This window comes from Lutra lutra, chromosome 4 (assembly GCF_902655055.1).
Source record: "Lutra lutra chromosome 4, mLutLut1.2, whole genome shotgun sequence".
NCBI lineage: Eukaryota > Metazoa > Chordata > Mammalia > Carnivora > Mustelidae > Lutra > Lutra lutra.
This window is the reverse complement of record NC_062281.1, coordinates 50,913,087-50,933,126: the sequence shown is the minus strand read 5'-3', so window position 1 is coordinate 50,933,126 and position 20,040 is coordinate 50,913,087. Positions and strand designations below refer to the sequence as shown.

The 20,040-nt window shown below is 35.4% G+C and overlaps 1 protein-coding gene across 1 annotated transcript in view; it reads left to right on the top strand.

Annotated features, from left to right (window-relative positions):
• Positions 1 to 20,040, top strand: part of RALYL (RALY RNA binding protein like) — a 701,413-nt gene that overhangs the window by 620,520 nt on the left and 60,853 nt on the right. The window contains 1 exon segment of the mRNA XM_047725116.1: positions 7,340 to 7,503. Within this exon segment, the coding sequence (XP_047581072.1) occupies positions 7,340 to 7,503 (164 nt within the window).

Below are 20,040 nucleotides of genomic sequence, written 5' to 3'. Positions count from 1 at the left end.
TTCTACATTTAAAGAATTTCTAGGGGCACCTGGGTGGCTCAGCCATTAAGTGTCTGCCTTCAGCTCAGGTCACGATCCCAGGCCCCTGGGATTGAGCCCCACATCAGGCTCCTTCCTCAGCAGGGAGCCTGCTTCTCCCTCTGTCTGCCACTCCCCCTGCTTGCACTCTCTCTCTCTCTGTCAAATAAATAAATTAAATACTTTTAAAATATGAGTAAAATAAAGAATTTCTACCTAAAATGGAGTTTCTATATAAATTATAGCTCAATAACATGATTAGGTAGATGATAGATAGATAAATAGATGATAGATAAATCTGTCCTACCTGCCAAAGAGTTATAGAGCTTGAAGTTTTCAGATGATTCTTCACTACACCAAAAAAACTAACTCTGAACAATTCCCCCAAATCACTTATTTGTCTTATATAAAATCTGTTTGGCATATAAGGGTGCAAAAGGTCAGTATGGTTGTTTTGCTAACAGAAAGTCTGAACAATCTGTGCTCTTACTGGTTTTTTTTTTTCCACTTTTTGCACTTGGTTAAAAAAGATGTAAGCATCCATCACTAATGGATAGAGTCAGAAGTTCCCTATGAAAATAGATTGTCATGAAGGAAAACAGAATGGAGAGGTTGGACGATATAAATAGCTTACAAAGTGCTAACCATTTTATCCACAGTAATTTCTCATAAATTACACTCTGCTTGAATTTATGGTTAATTCTTTTTCTCTTTTTACTAGTGGTGCAAACTTGGGTGAGTTACTTAATACCACAAAACATGTTGTCTCATTCATGAAGTGAGCAAGAAATTAATTCCTGCCTCATAAGTTTGTTCTAAGGATTAAATGAAGTAACGTGCAAATAATGATCCGCATTGTGCTTGCTCTATCCTGGTATATTTTTACTTCATAATCAATGTTAGCTACCAATAATAGCTAACAGTAGCTATTAACAATGATGCTGAATGCATTTCTTATACTGGTACTCATGTAGCATTGTCCCTGGGACTGAGAAATCAACTGGTTGGCCAGTTGTTCCAAAATAGTCCATTGTGCCACCTCTGGATTATTCTATTTTTATTGTTTTCCTTTCTGCTCCCAGAGCATAATAGCTTAGTCACTGCCATACATCCATATCCTATGGTCATCTTATTTCTGCCAGGTTTGAGAATTCTAATGTGATTGGGGATTTCAACCCTTAGATAGTTTCACCTTAGAAAACTGCTTTACACAATGTGCCATGGTTGTCATTGTGTTGATATGTAGGCCCAGCAGTACCTTTCCTGAAGACTAAGTTAGTGTCTGTCATGGTTTCGGGGATCATGAAGAGTGTCACTAAATAATAGACTTAAATGGTTATTCTAAACTCTTTTTTATATTTTGCAAGGCACCGTTCAATAATTTACAGCATTAAATGGCATTTTCTTCTAAAAGGTCAAGTCTGACTCTAAATGAAGGACATTCCATGTTCTTAAAACTAAACATAAATATTTATATTCTTCCAAGTAAAGTAAAAGGAGATAAATACCTAAAATTATATTGAATCCCCCCCAGGGAATGTTTTCAATTTCTGAGATATTAGCAGTGTTAATCCAATCTTTTTTCAGTAGTATCAGGAACAGCACTGAACAGCTGACAACCCCCAGTATAAGTAAACTTCTATTAGTAGAGAAAAAGAAATGCCAGATGTGCTTTACCATATAGAAAACATATATACATATTAAATGATGTGAAATGGGCATTGTTCCATTTTGGCACAATTTTGACCTTGAGTAACTTAACAGAAGAGAAGCTACTTGAGCTATAGTTAACATCAAGTTGCAATTGTTTCATTGATTACAGAGTAGAGCATAGATATATTCATGACTCTTGGAAAAACATATTAGCAAGAGGCAATGTATGTGTTTCGTTATGCAGGTTTAAATAATCATCTAATAGAATAGTATTCCACTTAAAACATTTGGAAATAACAGGATGATACACTTGACAAAGGGTATATGATTTAGAGGCAGAGGACATGAGTATCAGGCCTAGCTGTGCTTGTGCTACCTGGCTAAGTGACCTGGGCAACATCACATCATCCTTTTTTTTGTCTTCATGGGCAAAATGACTTAACAATACCCACATTACAGAATTATAAGCAATTAATAAGAGAATCGTTTTACTGATTTATAACCTCAAAACTGCTATTTGAATGTATTGACTTTTTCATTAACCAAAGCTGTATACGAAATATAGCAGATAGCAAAGTTGTGCAAATGGTAAACATTATACTGCATTCAAAAAATTGCAGAAAAACACTGAAAAGAAATTTTAAAAAATAATAAAATGAAAAGACATACAAGATTTTGATCACCTTGCCTTTAAAAGCATGTTCAAGAAATATGTGCACAAGATCCAAGAAGACAACTTTACTGAAAATCTTAGAAAATTTTAATAACAATAAAAAACCAATAGAAATTATTCATTTTCTGGTCTCCAGTTAAGTGTGCCTTTGAAATCTCCTAATTCAGTTGAAACCAAAAGCTTACTTGAAGTCAGCTTGGAAATTATAGACAGATTTTGTGAAGTTTGAATAATTCAAGCAGAGTAGAAAACAGATATAATGAGTAGGCTATAAGAATCATTCACGTAGTTTTCAAATATATTCCTTCTTAAAAAAGAATAGACACCTTAATTTGATTTTATAGACTATGCATCTGTCAGAAGATAAACATGATGAAGAGAAGGGTTCAAGTTTCAATCAATACATAGGAAGATCTCTGATCCTCTGGTTACTGATCTTCACATATGCTGCAAAGCCCCAGTGAGATGAACTTGTTTTCAGGTTTGGGCTGTAGGCAGCCTAGTTTTTTAGCCCCTAGCACAGACTACATGTTTTTGTTAGCATTAAGCTCATGGTGACTGTAGCTTTTGATTCATGAGTAAGGAAAATGAAGAACTCTTTTCATGAGGGAAATTTAGAAAAAAAAAATAGGTAATTACCAATTCTTGAAATCTATTTATCTAAATAATTTATCTAAAATTAAAATTCATTCTTCAGTGATAAAATATTATGCAAACATTACATTAAAATTTTTTTAATTTTAAAATCACATTAGGTGACAGTGGAAAAATAGGCATTAAGTCAAAGTCAATCAGGTAATGATTATTAGAATATGGCATATCTGCTTGAGAAAATGCACCATAGCAATTAAAATAAACATTAAGAAGACCATTTAGCAGGCTTGAGAAATGTTTTTAATATAAACCAAGGAGAATTAACCGGAATACATGATTATGCATATACTTTGTTCTCAACTATGTGAAAGATATGGATAGTTGTGGAAAAAAGATTAGAAAATGATAGTAATCTTTTCTTTTTATTTATTTAATTTATTTATTTATTGAGAGGGAATGCAAGAATCTTAGGCAAGTTCCACACCCGTGCAGAGCTTGTCTTAGGACTCAATCTCACAACACTGAGATCACGACCTGAGCCAAAATTCAGAGCAGACATTTAACTAATTGAGCCAAACACATGCCCCACATAGTAGTTGTTTTAGAGTATAAGGTTAGGAGTTATGTCTTTTTTAAATGTTGCTTTATTATTATTGAGCTTAATACTAACAAGCTTTTAATAAAAACAAGCATTCAAAATTATATTCATTTTATATGTTAATATGCCAGTAAATTGTCTATGTCCAAAATACAGCTAACTTTTAATAACTAATATCCATATTCTTCATAGAGACAAGCTTTGTTTATTTTTATCAAGTACATCAATATTGTTTATCAGATTTTACCTTTTTCTAGGTAATAAAATTACATATCTCAGCCATTATTAAAGAAAACAGAACTCCAAACAAGAAATGAGCACTTGAAAAGTAGAAATATTTATTAAATAAAGTGAATTAAATCCTCATATTTTTGTACTGGGTTGTTTTTAGTAAAATCTGGCTACATTTATTTTATTTACTCTTGAGAATAGGTCTTTTAGGGTTCTTATTTTAAAGTAGACCTTGAGGAAGGAAGAAATTCTGTGTTTAGCTTCATTATAAATCATTATCTATTGGCCAATAAATATTAAAGGGAAAACAGTATTCTACCCATGTTAGGGAAAATAAAGAACCGTTAAAGAAAAGGAGAGGGAATGTAATTCTAAGAGTGGAAGGAACCCAAAAAATGAGAAGGAAGAAATTTTAAACTTTTCATTGCCCTTTGAGATTTGGATTCCATTTAATTCAATTGCATTATAATCTTTGTTGTCTGTAATCTTAAATGGACTATTTCCTTTGTTTCGGTAATTCTGCTGATCTAATACCTTATAAGGTAAAATTTCTTAAATTTTCTATAAACAGAATTCTGATGAGAAAGCCAATGGTGTGTCTCCTTTCATGAGTTACCTCTTACCTACTTCCCTCTGCTTTTAGAAGAACCCTACATCTTACCTTAAATCCCAGAAAGTCTGGCCCCATTCCCCATCCTTATCTTGTTATGTTTTTGTGCATTAGGACAATACCCAGTCTTCCTTTTATTTCTGGTAAACTCAAGTGTAGCCAATGAAAATTAAGAAACTTCTCAACTCCATTAAATTTTATAAAATTCAAAATTATGCTGCCATGTGAAGTGTCCATACACTTCTTTAGTTGTTTTTTTTTTTTTTTCATAAATTATATGTCCCTTTTTTAAAACTTAAGTTCTGATATTGCACATCTTCCCATCACAGTGGCGGAAAGAATTGGTAAAACCTTCCTTGATTCCTTGATGAGAAAGGAGTCATTGCCCTTCGAAGCAACTCACCAGAATATTCAGAGAACAAGGGCTATGCTCTATAGGAATTGACAGCAGAGGACACGCATGTCACATACTGAGTATGTGACGAAAATGTATGTCGCACACCAAAAGCATGTCACAAATACAATGAGCAAACACAGCTGTTCTCTCAACATAAAATGAGGCCTGCGTGACACTGGAGGCTTTGTAATTGTTGGCTGGGGTAGCAATAGGAAATGGTGAGAAACATTTCACTTTCCTGTAAAATATTCTTGAACTAGGGGCACCTGGGTGGCTCAGTGGGTTAAAGCCTCTGCCTTCGGCTCAGGTCATGATCCCAGGGTCCTGGGATCGAGCCCCGAGTCGGGCTCTCTGTTCAGTGGGGAGCCTGCTTTCTGCTCTCTCTCTCTGCCTGCCTCTCCCCCTACTGTGATCTCTGTCTGTCAAATAAATAAATTAAAAAAATATATATTCCTGAACTACATTGTCACTGAAGTCGCGATGAGTAAGGTGGCTTTACTTGGCCTGCGTTTTCATTATAGCATTTCTCCATTGTGGCATATTTTACTCATGCTTTAGAAATGTTCTCAACCCAACTTATAGATTAGCTTAATTAATGAACCAGCTAAATTGCACTTTCGTGGCCCCGGGGGAAATGGCTCCTCCAAAAGAACTTGCCTTTCCTCTGAGGCAGCAGCATCTGCCCTGGAAGAGATGAGTCAATTGCCATATTTTTTTTGTCTTCCCTCAATAGCTCTGGGTGTTCGAGCTCATAAAAAGTGCCATCGTATTTTGGCTCACTAGCTTAAGGTGCTGTGTGAATTCAACTTATAAATAAGTAATGGAGTCCTTGTTTTGTGATTGAAATGAGGGGCAGGTTTCGTTGACCCTTTTGAGTTTCCAGCCCCTAGTGGTATGGATGATATTCATAACCCTTTTCAGCTTCATCCTGCCCATCCTCTTTGAAGGAAACTATAATGTGTTGACATCTGTGACCTGTTCTCTGCTAGCAATTCTTCAGCTCTAATGGACTTTGCTTATTCACAGAGGATGGCACCTCTCTTGAACTCTGTCTCATTTCATTTCTTTTCCTTTCCAGACATCTCTTAGTTTCTCCCCAGCATGCTTCCAAATAGTTTTTGAACACTTTAGCTCTCTAATGTAGGAGACAGCCCCAGTACTAAGTTCTGCTTCAAGCGTGGTTTATATGCTCCTTTTTTTTTTACCCCCATAGTATCATAGTTTTGAGTGTTTCTGAATGAATATTTGGAAACTTGCCTATCTTAATTTTTACTGTATTTCATATATTGTTGTCCAAAAGGGGATTCATCTGTATGCGTAAATAAGATGTAACTTTATAAAATGACCTATTACAGAAACTGTTTTTTTCCTATTATAGAAACTTCTGACTTTCATATTAGATTATTCTTATTGACTGTTTTAAAACAGTTATGAGAATGTAATCTATATAATCTATATATAATGTCACAATAAAGTAGTATCAGTGATCATTCTAAGTCAATAACACTATTCCCTTTAGAGTGCATAAAATAATAACACATCTGGTTCACTGGTAGATAGTTTTTTTTAAAAGTGAGTGAGTAAATATATCCTCATAGTTTTTCTCTGATTTTTTGCTTCTCAAATGTGCTAAGTATGCAAAAATGTGTTGTTCATGAGTATGCAGTATGAACAATATGAAAGCTTCTGAATCTGTGAATTATATATTTATATAAATGAGTAAATATTCTCATACTTTTATTCCTTTCGTTGTTCAGTGGCAATGCATTGATTGTGGCAATTATCATTTTTTACTTTTTAGTAAAAGCTTCTAGAATTTTTATTGGTACTTTTCTCAGTTAGGGAAATTTTCTATACCTTACTATACAAATATCACTAGTCTCAGTTCGCATGTCTAGCACATGGTCAGAATAATAAAAGACATCGTGATACCTATTTCCACTGGTACTCTAGTCAACAACATTTTATCCTCTTTTTTACTGAAATCCAGTCTCCCTTTTTCTACAGCCAGAGGAGTCCTTTGTTACTTAAAAAGTCCTTAGAGGTGCGGCACCATGTTGATTTGTCTCTCACAGCTGCTCTCTTTAATCTAGACTCACTTCAGAATGATTTTTTGTATGAGCTGTTTTATGATGGAACAATAATCCGCTTTGCCTTGTTCCTGATTCGGCATGATCTCTTCCTCTTTTCAAACTAGTGTACTAATAAGGGCTGATGTGTAAGAGGAAGATTTCTGTCCTATGAAGGATAAGTCTGTGAGACTGAGCAAAGAAATATACTTGGGAAGAAAGGTCAGCTTGACTTCGACAAATGGCAGTACCACTGGAGTAAATTCCCTGTCCTTTCGTACTTTAAAGATGAGTTCATATTGGAGAGCCAGATTCTAATGTCCAGAACGCATAGACTGTTAGAATCCTATTTCTAATAAGCACCTGTGTGAGAACAACCACCATAACAAAAACATTTATTGACGTTTTTTACAAGGCCATTTTCTTAATCATTTCACACATTTGACAGAACATGGAGGCATAAACCAACTCTCAGCCACACTTGTGTTTTGTGAAGGTTATTCGATTACCACGGCCGTGTGCCTCCACCTCCCCGTGCGGTGATTCCACTGAAGCGTCCCAGAGTGGCCGTCACGACGACTCGCAGGGGAAAAGGGGTCTTTTCCATGAAAGGGGGATCGAGATCTACCGTCAGTGGGTCGTCTTCATCAAGCTCTAAATGTAAGTAATCTTCCTTATTTTATTTCTGCTTAAGAGAGGAGGGGCTACTTATCATTGCATTAATGCCTATATTCAGTAAATTAATAATTATGGATTTTCTGTTAGGTACAAAGTATGAGAGAAACATAAAATGGATAAGAAAGGGACTCAGCTTTGTGTCATACTACGTTGCAGTAGGGAGACAGACACAAGCATGACTAACAAAAACCCAATTTGAGGGGCGCCTGGGTGGCTCTGTTGGTAAAGTGACTGCCTTCAGTTCAGGTCATGAACCTGGAGTCCCAGAATCGAATCCCGGAGTCTGCTTCTCCCTCTGACCCTCCCCCTTCTCATGCTCTCTCTCTGTTTCTCTCTCATTCTCGCTCTCTCTCAAATAAATAAATAAAATCTTAAAAAAAAAAAACCCAATTTGAAAACTATTCTCAGGGCAAGTAACACGTTTTAGGCCCACCTGGTTTGTAACATATTAAAGTTATGAAATATAATGTGTTGCTTTTAGGGAAGAAAAACTATTCACTCAAAAGAGAGGGCATGTACTATCTTTTCAGGGAAAGAGTATGCAAAATTAATACATGCTTTGAATATTTGAACGCTGGGATAACTAAGACAGGCAAATGACATACTAGAGATGTTAAAAATGTAACTTCCCATACTATGCTAAATCATTATGGTTATGTGTCTGGAAGTATATGTTATGTCATAAAAAATAAAATAATATTAATATAATTTCATGATAATTAGTGAAAAGTAACGATATAAACTTCCTGACAAAATATACTGCTAAATTTTTATACAGAGGAATTCAAAAAAACTAATTTATTAAAATAGTATTCATAAGGAAAAGATAAAAGAATTTCATGCATTCCCTGAGATTACTTTGTAGCAGAGAAGAGATAGACAATAAGCAAACAAACTAGAATATGAGATGTTACGCTGTAGAGCATCGCTACACCAAAGTATAAATAAAGAGAAAGTTTCATATGATGGTGTATGGCTATCCCTCTCTGATGAAAATGGCATTAGAACTGAGACTTGATGGAAGTAAGGAAGTGAGAGAGTGAGCCTGAAGCTCTTGGGGACAGAGCATTCTCACAGGGGAATGGTCAGTGCTGTGACCTTAGGTTAATAGGGAACAGCAGGGAAACCAGAGTGGCTGTAGCAGAGTAAGGGAGGGAAAATGTAGCTGGAAATAAGGTGAGAGAGGTAGCAAGAGGGCAAGTTCCAGAACAGATTGGCAGGCCATTGTAGAGACTTCATAGTTACTCTGCATCCTGACATTTTAGACAAGTAAGGCAAATACTATTATCCCAATTTTATTTTTTTAAGATTTTTTTTTTTTTTTGAAAGAGAGAGAGAGAGAGAATGAGCAGTGGGGATGGGCAGAGGGGGGTTGAGAGAGATAGAGGGGGAGAGGGAAAAGCAGACTCTCCCACTGAGCAGGGCTGGATGTGGGGGCTGGATCTCAGGATCTGGAGATCAGGACCTGAGCCAACGGCAGATGCTTGTCCCCACATGCTATCCACAGTAGGACATTGCATTTTACCTTAGTACCATCAGAAATACTAAGAAGGGACACTGTTGACATATTTTGTTTTTACCTGAGAATGTGCAAAAAACATAGTTACCAGTAGCACTGATGCTTCTGATAAATGACTCAAGTTTGATTTGCTTGGAATTTGACTTAGCTAATGAAAGCTAAATAACAAATTAAATTGAATTACAGTTCTGTATGTTCTTATTTATCCATTATCTACCTATTCTGTGGATAAATATGAATTCCCTTTTTGAGCCTTAGTTAAAAAAAAAAAGTTTTTGCAGCAATCTCTAAACAGAGCCCTGCTTGCTCTCAGATTATCGTCAAAAGCAAAGAAAGTTCTTGAATTTGGTTCTTGCCGTGAAAAACTGAACATTGAATTGTCTGCTAGTTTTATAGACTTTTTTTTACCATGGTGATACTAACTTCATTTCAAATAGAAATATCTTAAGCATCTATGGAGTCTTTGCCATGTAGTCACTGTTTAAACAGTGTTTATAAATGGGAGCTTTACTGGCACTTTGACTATGAAAGTTCTACATTGTGTACAAGTATTCTGAGCTTTGTAGAACTTGAGTGTTCTTGACCCCCAAACCCTAAATGCCAATAGCATTCCTCAGTCTTTGTTACAGCTGTATGTCTAGTTCTACATTTCTAAATCTTCCCTAAGGAGATAGTACCACCTTGGTTTAGAACCACTCGGTCATGCCCATTCTTTGTCAGTGCAACCAAGTAGGACTCAGCCACTTGACTATCATATACCGTATTGTTGCAGAAAAGAGTAGTTCATTTCCTGAAGTTGTTTGAAAGTAAATATCTTAATATTAAATGGTTACATTGTGATTGGCCTTTTTATTTTTTGATTTCTAATTTTCTTAAATCATGAAGAGATAATAAGGATTATAAAAATCTTTTTTGAGGAGCTTATTAAGAGTTTCTATTGGGGGGCACCTGAATGGCTCAGTTGTTAATTGTCTGCCTTTGGCCCGAGGTCCTGGGATCAAGCCCCATGTAGGGCTCCCTCCTCAGCAGGAAGCCTTCTCCCTTTTCCACTCCCCCTGCTTGTGTTTTCTCTCTCATTGTCTCTCTCTCTCTCTCTGTCAAATAAATAAATAAAATCTTTTAAAAAAAGAGAAAGAGTTTCCTTTGGTTCCATAATAATCAGATTTTTCTAAATGAAAAATAGAATACATTTCCTCTTTTCACATAGAACAGAATGTGTGTTTTACCTTGTTGATTGTATTACACAGTCCTCTCTAGTCTTGCTTTTTTGTGGAAAATTATGTCAAATTCTGAAAGTGATTATTTAAAAATCTTTTACAATGATAGTGACTTTATAAAGTTTTTCTTTTCTTGAGATTTGGTTTTATACCCCATGTTGCTTGGTTGATTTTTATATAGCATTTTATAATAACAGTAGAAGAAAGAAAAATAGCTAACACTTTCTGGTGTTTCTGACAGCTGTTGTTTCAACCATACATTAATACATATATGCATTTAAATATATTAAGTCGTTTTACAATATTAATTTTACATATATAATTTCATTTATTCCTTATAATTGCCCTATAAATGAAGTATTATTGTTATTCTCATTTTATAGATACGGAAAATGAGGCATAGAAAAGTTAAGCAATCTCTCTAGAGTCACAGAGCCATTTAATAACAGAGCCAGGAACTATAGCCAGGTTCTAGAACATCAGGCCCCAGAGCGTAGTCTTTTCAGTCTGTGGCCTTTTCAATGCCGACTCTCTGTAACCTCCTGGAGAACTGTAACTTACATTTATACAATATTGCATTTACTATTTTTAGCTTTGAATTCTGCTTTGTCTGCTACTTTGATCCTTTACTGATGAGGTTTTCTTTTGGTTCACATTTCCCTAATACGTCCATTTATTTTTTGGTCTTTTTATATATTAGTCTCCTAGTGCAGCTGTAATAAATTATCATAAACCAAATGATTTAAAACAACAGATATTTGGAGACTAGAAGTCTGAAAACAAAGTGTCGGCAGAGCTGCGCTCTGTCTCTGGAAGTTCTAGAGGACAAATCTGTTCCATTCCTTTCTCTTAGTTTCTGGTGTGCTGGCAATCCTTGGCAGTCCTTGGTTTATAGACGCACCACTCCAGTCTCTGCCTCCGTTGTCCTATGGTGTTCCCCCGAGTCTTTGTGTCTGTGTCACCCCTCTGCTTAAGAGGACACCAGTCATATTGTATTAGGGCGTACCCTAGATGACTTCATGTGGAATGCATCAGCAGAGATCTATTTCCAAATAAGGTCATATTCACAGGTACTTCAACAAATGTTTTGGGGGGAAAATGTTCCAACCCATAACACTGTCACTTTATTTATTTACCCCTTCCTTCCTTATTTTCTTCCTTCCTTCCTTCCTTCCTTCTTTCCTTTCTTTAGAGAAGGAGAGAGAGACAGACAGAAAGAGGGAGGGACAGAGGGAGAGGGAGAATCTTAAGCAGGCTCCATGCCCAGCACAGAGCCCATTGTGGGGCTTGATCTCATGATCATGAGATCATAACCTAGGCTGAAATCAAGAGTCAGATGGTCAGCTGACTGCACTACCCAGGCATCACACACTGTCATTTTATTTTTGTATATTTCCTAAAAACAAAATAAAGCTGGATTTTGGTTTTTAAAAGCAATATGAAATTCTTTGTTTTTTTATAGGGAAATTTGATCCTTTTACATTTAATGATTAACTAATATATTGGTAATTATATTCCTTCCCTCCTTATTTCAAGTATATAATTTGTTGTTTCTTCTTTTTAACTTTTCCTTATGTTTGATTAATGAATTTTCTTTTAATTCCTATCTCTTCCACCACAACTGCTTTAATTTGGATATTCTACTAGGCCTCTCTATTTCATTAGTAATTATATTAACATATTAAATAGTTCTAAATAAATATATACTTACCTATTAATCTCCTAAAGTCAAAAAATAGCTATTCTAGGGGTGCCTGGGTGGCTCAGTCGCTAAGCAACTGTGCCTTCAGCTCAGATCATGATCCCAGGGTCCTGGGATCAGGCCCTGATTCAGGCTCCCTGTTCAGTGGGAAACCTGCTTTTCCCTCTCTCCCTCCCCCTGCTTGTGTTCTCCCTCTTGCTGTGTCTCTCTCTCTGTCAAAAACTAAATAAAATCTTAAAAAAAAAAGTTATTCTAACTCCCATTCAAGACATGAAGTTTTGAAAGCTTTTACTTCATTACTGTCTCTACACCAACAACCTTACCTCTATATCCCTTACCCCACCAAAAATGTCAGGTTTTATACATAAATGTTAAAGTTTTAGTTCCCAGCTTCTATTACATATTTATATATTATATATATATCTTTTCTTTTTCAAATATTCTGTACCTAGTGCTTATTTGCCAACTCCCAGTGTCTGTCATCATTATTACCCATTAAGACTCAATATAAAATTTTATAAAATTCATTATTAATATCTATTATTCTTTAATTCTTAGTTTTTAGGTTACTTCTAAAATAATTTTCTTGGGTAAATTAAAAACATGATTTCTGAATCTATACATATCCAAAAAACTTTTTGTTTCCCTCACATATGTATATTTTGACTTGATCCAGAATTTTAAAATCATGCTTCTTTTCCCCCTAGTATTCTACATACCTTATTTCCACATTTTTTTTTAACATTCCAACATCTTATCACTTCTGGTAATTAACCCATGGTAAATTGAAAATAATATAAGTAGAAAATGCATTTAATGCACCTAACCTACTGAACATCATAGCTTAGCTTAGTCTACTTTAAATGTGCTCAGAACACATACATTAGCATACAGTTGGGCTAAGTCATCTAACACAAGGCCTATTTATAGCAAAGTGTTGAATATCTCATGTAACTTAATGAGTATTCTACTGAAAGTCAAAAACAGAATGGCTGCATGGGTACAGAATAGTTAAGTGCATTGGTTGTTTACCTTCATGATCATGTGGCCAGCTGAGAGCTATGGTTTCCTGCCACTGTCCTTCATCAGGAGACACTACAGTACCACATATTGCTACCTTGGGAAAAGACCAAAATTCAAAATTCAAAGTACTGTTTCTACTGAATGTGTATAGCTTTTGCACCATTATAAAATCAAAAAATCATAAGTTGAACCATCATAAATCATGTGTTTCTGTGTAAAGGTGGCCATAGCATTTTTATTAACATTTTCTAACATTGGTTTTGCATCCACAGTATCCACCTGTTCTGGTTGTTTGCCTCCTACAAAGAGCTGTGCTCCCTTGTTTGCTTTGTTATAGAATTCCTCAACTCCCCAAAATGCACATGAAGCTCTTTTTCTTATGGGCAGTGAAGGACTAAGAGCCAATCAAAATTTTTTATAAAATTGGTAGCTATTTTGGGCCTGACCTTTCTTTTGGCATGTTGAGAAGGACTTTTTGTTCTCAGATGTAAATCGAGATAGGCTGTCTACACCCAACAACGCATCCTTTCTCAGGAAATGCCTCTGGAGTCAGTGGCAACCCTCAAATTCTCCAAGGATTATACATTGCAAGGTGCAAGTTATAGTCCTTCTGTTCACTCTAAGAGAATTTACTGGAGCCCCTTTCTTCTCTCCTAGCAACTCAGGGATCAATAACATTCTTCTCTGCCTTCTAGCAGAGGGAAGCAAGTTCTTTTCTAAACCACCTGTACACTTAGTACCCTCTCCCACCTCCACATGTACAAATGCTGTCTTCCCATACCTCCACCTCCTTTCAGGAGACATGAGGCCTTAGGTACATATGGATGTTCTTCCAGTTTCCATGTCAGCCATAGTCCATTAATTTTGGAATTTAATTAACATTATGTTTTGGAAGTTGAACCACCCACACATAGCATATACTTGTGCTTCTATCCTTCCTTAATCTCCAAGTATTGAGAAATCTAGTGACTTTTTTTTTTTTTACATTGGAATAAATACTGAAAGGATGTTTATAGGAAAGCAAATCTCTATAGTTAGCTACTTGAAAATATAATCCAAACTAGCCTACATATACTGAACTATATATAGGATAAGAATCTATTTTATTTTAAGATCCTTTCTTTCTTTCTTTCTTTCTTTCTTTCTTTCTTTCTTTCTTTCTTTCTTTCTTTCTTTCTTTCTTTCTTTCTTTCCGAGAAAGAGCACACATAAGCTGGAGGAGGAGAAGATGGGGAGGGAGAAGAAGGGGGAAAGAATTCCAAGCAGACTCAGCACTGAGGGCAGAGCTCCACTTGGGACTGGTGTGGGGGAGTTCAACTGGGGTCCACTTGGGACTCAACTTGGGGCTCAACATAAGGCTTGATCTCACAACCCTGAGATCATGGTCTGAGCGGAAACCAAGAGTCCAACTCTTAACCCACTGAGCGACCCAGGTGCCCTGATAAGAATCTTAAATCCAGTGATGGAATCAGTGGTTTATTCAGTCTTCTCTCCCTGGTTTTGTGTGACAGATGTGATAGTCTTTGGGGAAGACTAAGTGAAACTAGACTCCTTAATATAAACCAGAGATGTTTTGAAATATATTCAGTGTGTTTTATTTTCTAGCAGCAATCATTTGGAAGTGTACATTCTAGAGTACCTTTGTTGCTCGTGAAAGATGAGGAAAAGCATTAAGTAGAAATATTAGACAAATTATGGGATGAAAATATTTTGTAAGGACCATCTAGTAAAATAATTATTTGAAACTTACCATGGATATATTAATTCTCAAGTTATGTTAATTTTAATGAAATTATTAGTATAGAAGGACTGACAACAGAGAACAAATTTTTTTTTATATTTTCTTAATCAGAGACAGAGAGAGCAGAGAGTGAGCACAAGCAGGGGGAGCGGCAGGCAGAAGGAGATGCAGGCTCCCCACTGAGCAAGGAGCCCACTGCGGGACTCCATCCCAGGGCCCTGTTATCATGACCTAAGCTGAAGGCAGCCACTTAACTGGCTGAGCCATCCAGGCATCCTGAGAATAGTCTATGTATGTTTCATATATTCTATACTTTTAGAGCCTCAATTCATAAATATTAACTGTAGATTAGTGTTATTTTAGTGAAATATAAATCTAAACAGTATCTGTATATAATTCACTAGCAAGCAAAACTAGAATCACAGTTGCATGTTCTTTCTAAAATCATATGGGCAAACTATATCATATGTGCTGTGTGTATATAAATATTCATTATTTAATAGCACTTTTATAATTAGCCTGGTACCTGGGAATAACAATAATTTTCAAATTTAATTCACAAATGAAAAATTCTAGTGGAATGTAAAGTATACTATGTTAATATTGGCTTAAGCGAATGAATACTTACTGAGGTACATCTTGCTCTTTTATTAATAGTTGTTTCCTAGCATTTAATGACTTGGCAAGTACAGAAGGGAAATTAATGTTATAGCTTGGACAATTTGTCATTTCTTATTTCAGATTTTTAATATGACTGAATTCTGCTGTGAGAAAAAACTATAATTTTATATTTTTATTTTATATACTAATATAACACTATAATTTGCCAAGGGTGAATACTGATATGTGTTTAGAATGGGTTTCTCTTTTAAAAAATCACATTACCACTAGGTATGTCCCTTTGCAAATCAACTTGAACTAAAACTATGCAATTACCTCCCATTTATCTGTGGTTTCTCTTTCCACAGTTTGTTACCCTTGGCAAACCAGGGTGCAGAAGTGGATGCTCCTCCTTCTGACATATCATATGAAGGTCAATAGTAGCCTAGTGTTACCTCATGACACCTACATCATTCTTCTCATTTCATCTCTCAAACAGGCATTTTCTCACATCATCACAAGAAGGATGAGGGCAGTATAATAAAATATTTTGAAAGAGAGAGACCACATTCACATAACTTTATTAAAGAATATTGTTATAGTTGTTCTATTTATTCATTAAACTCTTTCTGGGCCTAATTTACAAATTAATCTTTATCAAAGATATGTAAATGTTTGTATATATGTGTAGGAAAAAACATAGTGTAATAGGGTTCAGTACTATCTCCAGTTTCAAGTATCCACTGGGGGTCTTGGAATGTATCCCCCAACTACTATAATCAGTTTGTGCTGTCCCATGGAATCATAAGATAAACAAGATGTGACATTGTATTTAAGCATTTTGCGAAAGGGAGGACATGAATACTTATGAGCTTTAGCTGTAGTTTCTAAGCGGAAAAATGAGTGCCCTCTGGAAAAAATATTAAATCAATTTTAAAATAATTTAAATTCTAATGTCTAACAAGAAAAATCATTTTTTTAAATATTTTATTTTTTTAAAGAAAAAGACTGCACCCGCATGCAAGATGGGGGGGGGGGCAGAGGGAGAAAGAGCACGAGAGAATTTCAAACAGATTCCACACCCAGTGTGGAGCCCAACATGAGGCTTAGTCTCACGACCCTAAGGTCATGACCTGAGCCAAAATCAAGAGTCAGCCACTTAACCAACAGAGTAATTTCCAGTCCCCATTTTTTAAGTTTTTATTTTATTTTAAAAAATTTTTGTTTTCTTTTTTTTTTTTTACTAACAAGAAAAATCATAGTAACTTTTGATGTCTTTGGGGTCCTGTCAATGCACTTTTGATGACAGAGTAGGTGATAGACTAACACAAAGCCCTAAAGCACCTAATAAGAAATTAAAGACAGTTCAATTAAATTTAAGAAACAGTTGAGAACTTATCCCCAAAGCTAAGGAAGTGTTGTGTTGTTTTTTGTTTTTGTTTTTATTTTCCCTCAAAAGCATGTTATTTAAATATGGAGACAAAGCATCAACCAGAGATACAATGTTAATATCCAGCAAAATATCATTAAACTTCCCCTTCTACCCATTATCTTGGCCAAAATATATATTCTGCTTTTAGGTTTTAAGGAAAGAAATTATTGTTGGCCAGAGGATTTAAAGAAAGATAACAGAAGTTTAGAAGGATAAATGGATTTGGAAAAAAAAAAAAAAAAACAACTCAGAGAGACTCCTACTTTCTAAGATACAGTACCTCTGTATAGAAGAGCAGAGGATTTGCTGTCAGATTGCCCTGGGTGGAATCCCCATTAGACAATATCCTCACTTTTGACCATGGGGAAATCCTTTAATCCCTGTAAACCTCCATTTTCTATCTGGAAAATGGAAATAATACTATGTATCCACTAGGTTGTTGGTGGGGATTAAATTACTTATGCTTATAAAGTTCTTAGGCAAGTCTTGTTACAAAGTCAATGTTCAGGAAGGGGTTTTATTATTATTATCGTTGTTGTTACAACAGAGTACAATAGTTAAGAGTATGAGATATGAGACTGCTGTAACTGGAATCCAGCAGTGGCTCTGCCATTAACTAATTGTGTTTGGGGGCAAGAAACTTTGTTTCCTTTACCTTGGTTTGGGAAATAAGAATGATAATCTTATTGCCCTCTCCAGAAAGCTTTTGTGAGGGTTATGTGAGCCAGCACATATAAAGCTCTTAGAACAGTGTTTCATTTTCTAAAGTCTTAATAATAAGCTATAATAGCAATAATAATCATTATTATTATTATTATTGATTACTATTATTATCTAAAGCAAAAACATAGTGCTAGATATGCAGTTAAGAAACTGAGGATAGTATAATTAAGCAAAGCAAAAGATAAACTTGGGTAACAGGACAATGGAAAACTGTGGAGAATATTGAAGGGTTTGAATTTCATCTCAGGCTGAGGGAAAAGACTCCCAGCAAAGTGCCATCTGATCAAAAATAATCGTTTAAGAAATTTATAGGATGGCTATAGTTGTTTGCTAGCCCTGCCACAATAAAATACCATAGTCTAGGTGGCTTAAAGAGCAGAGATCTATTTTCTCACCGTCCTGGGGTCTAGAAGTTGGAGATCACAATGTTGCATCTGTTTCTTCAGGGGCTGTAAGGAAAGTGCTACATCAGCCCTCTCTCCTTGGTTTGTCGATGTCCGTCCTTTCCTTGTGCCTTCACATCATCTTCCTTCTGTGTGTGTGTATGTGTGTGTGTGTGTCCAGATTTCCTTCTTGCAATTGCACTAGTCATATTGGAGTAGGGAATATCAGATCTAATGACCTTGTTTTAACTTGATTACCTCTTCAAAGACCCCATGCATAAATACAATCTCATTCTGAGATATTGGGGGCTAGGACTTCAACATATAAATTTTGTAGGGAACAGAATTCAACCCATAACATGGATGTAATAATATGCATGTGAAACCTAAACAAAGTATGGAGATCTTGGCATACCCTTCAATGGTTTCTTATTTTAAGAGCCAAATTCTTGGACATTATTTAGTTCAGTAATTAACTTAGGAGAATGAGATTCAGGCCCATTTAGCGCATTTTGGTAAACACAACTGAATTTTCAAATGCACATGGCTTTACAGTCTGAACACTAACAAGCACTTAGTATAAAGAGTAATAAATCCTTACTAACATCACAATATAATATATAGATACAAAGCAGCCCAACCAAAATAATTATAATGTATTTATCATAAATAAAAACATTTGTGAGCATCTCTTCTCAGCTTTTTTTCACTAGGTTTTAATGTAGCTCATTAATATAACCTGAAAAGAGGCAAACAACAAAATATTTGATGAATTCCTAATATCAATACAGCTTGTGAGCATTTAAGATGGTTTACTCAGTTCCTCTATACAAGTTGTGCTTTTCTTTGTGTTCCACTAGAAGTTCCTGAAAGGATCTAATCTTTCCACTGTAGGATTATAAACGTTTGTGAGCATGAAATCCTATCAAAAGATCTTAATGACATTTTTTACCTCTGCTGCTGCTTCTGCCGCTTTTTCCCAGATCATGTGTGGACAAGCAGAGCCTTGACTACTCTGCTGGTCTCTTGACTACTCTTCTGGGCTCTCTGCTCTCCCCCAAACCCATTAATTCCATGCCCAACTGCAGGATTATTCAAAATAAATTGCTTCTATCAACTCCTCACTCAAAACTCAGAATTGCGACCATTTACCTAATAAGAATCAAAACTCTTGAGTGACTTTTCAAGATATATCTGATCTGGTACTTCCCGTTTCCCACAACCCTTCCCCTAGCTTAATTGTACTCTTATTTAAATGCTTTTAAACTCATGTTCATACACCTCCACTTGAAAGCCCTTTCCTTTATCTCAAAAAATGTGTTATTGATTGTGTTATCTATCTTGTATATAGAAAAACATTATTAATAATTTTATTTGGTTCTCAAGGTCCAGTTCAGGCAATACCACTCACACAAAACAAGTCTGCATCCCTTTGTGCTACAAGGGCATCATTATGAAGCCAAACCAGTTGTTGTTTTTCCTATTACAGGACTGAAGCCCTTGGATTCATGTTATGGTCATTTGTATGCACATCTATTCTGTCCATTTTAGATAACAGATTCATTCTTCAAGTTACTTTTGCACTGCACAGAGTATACTCTTAAAATATTGGTGGAATATTTGTCACCAATATTATTTTTGCCTTCCACATTTTACTTATTGTTTTTCATGTATTTCATAGTTGACTATGAGCTACATCTTTAAAAATACTACAACTCAGAGAAAGTGGGTTCTGGAATTTTGAGTTAGTAAAACAAGGGACAAATTCTGGCCTACACTCCTGGTCTCAAAGAAGCCAGGATGTTGATGCTCATTTTCAAGCTTTATAATTTAAGATTTGCTGCTTCCTTTACTTAAAAGATCTCTTTTGTTTGTTGAAATTCAAATCACCCTTCCAGTCACAGTTCAAGGACCCATTCTTTCATGAATATTTTCACAGACTTCTAGCCCCATAAAAATGAATTGTACTTGTCTTTCCCCACATTGTTTTCATAAGTTCAATTCATCAGCACCTACTATATGACTACATAACTCCCAAATGAATATTCTGTAAATGAAATAGACGTAGTTTCAGGTTCTTAAAATCTGGTTAGGAAAACTAAAAAATAGGAGATAACTTCCAAATCAAGCGATAGGTACATTTCACTTACTCCTCCATTATTTTATATATTTCATGTTC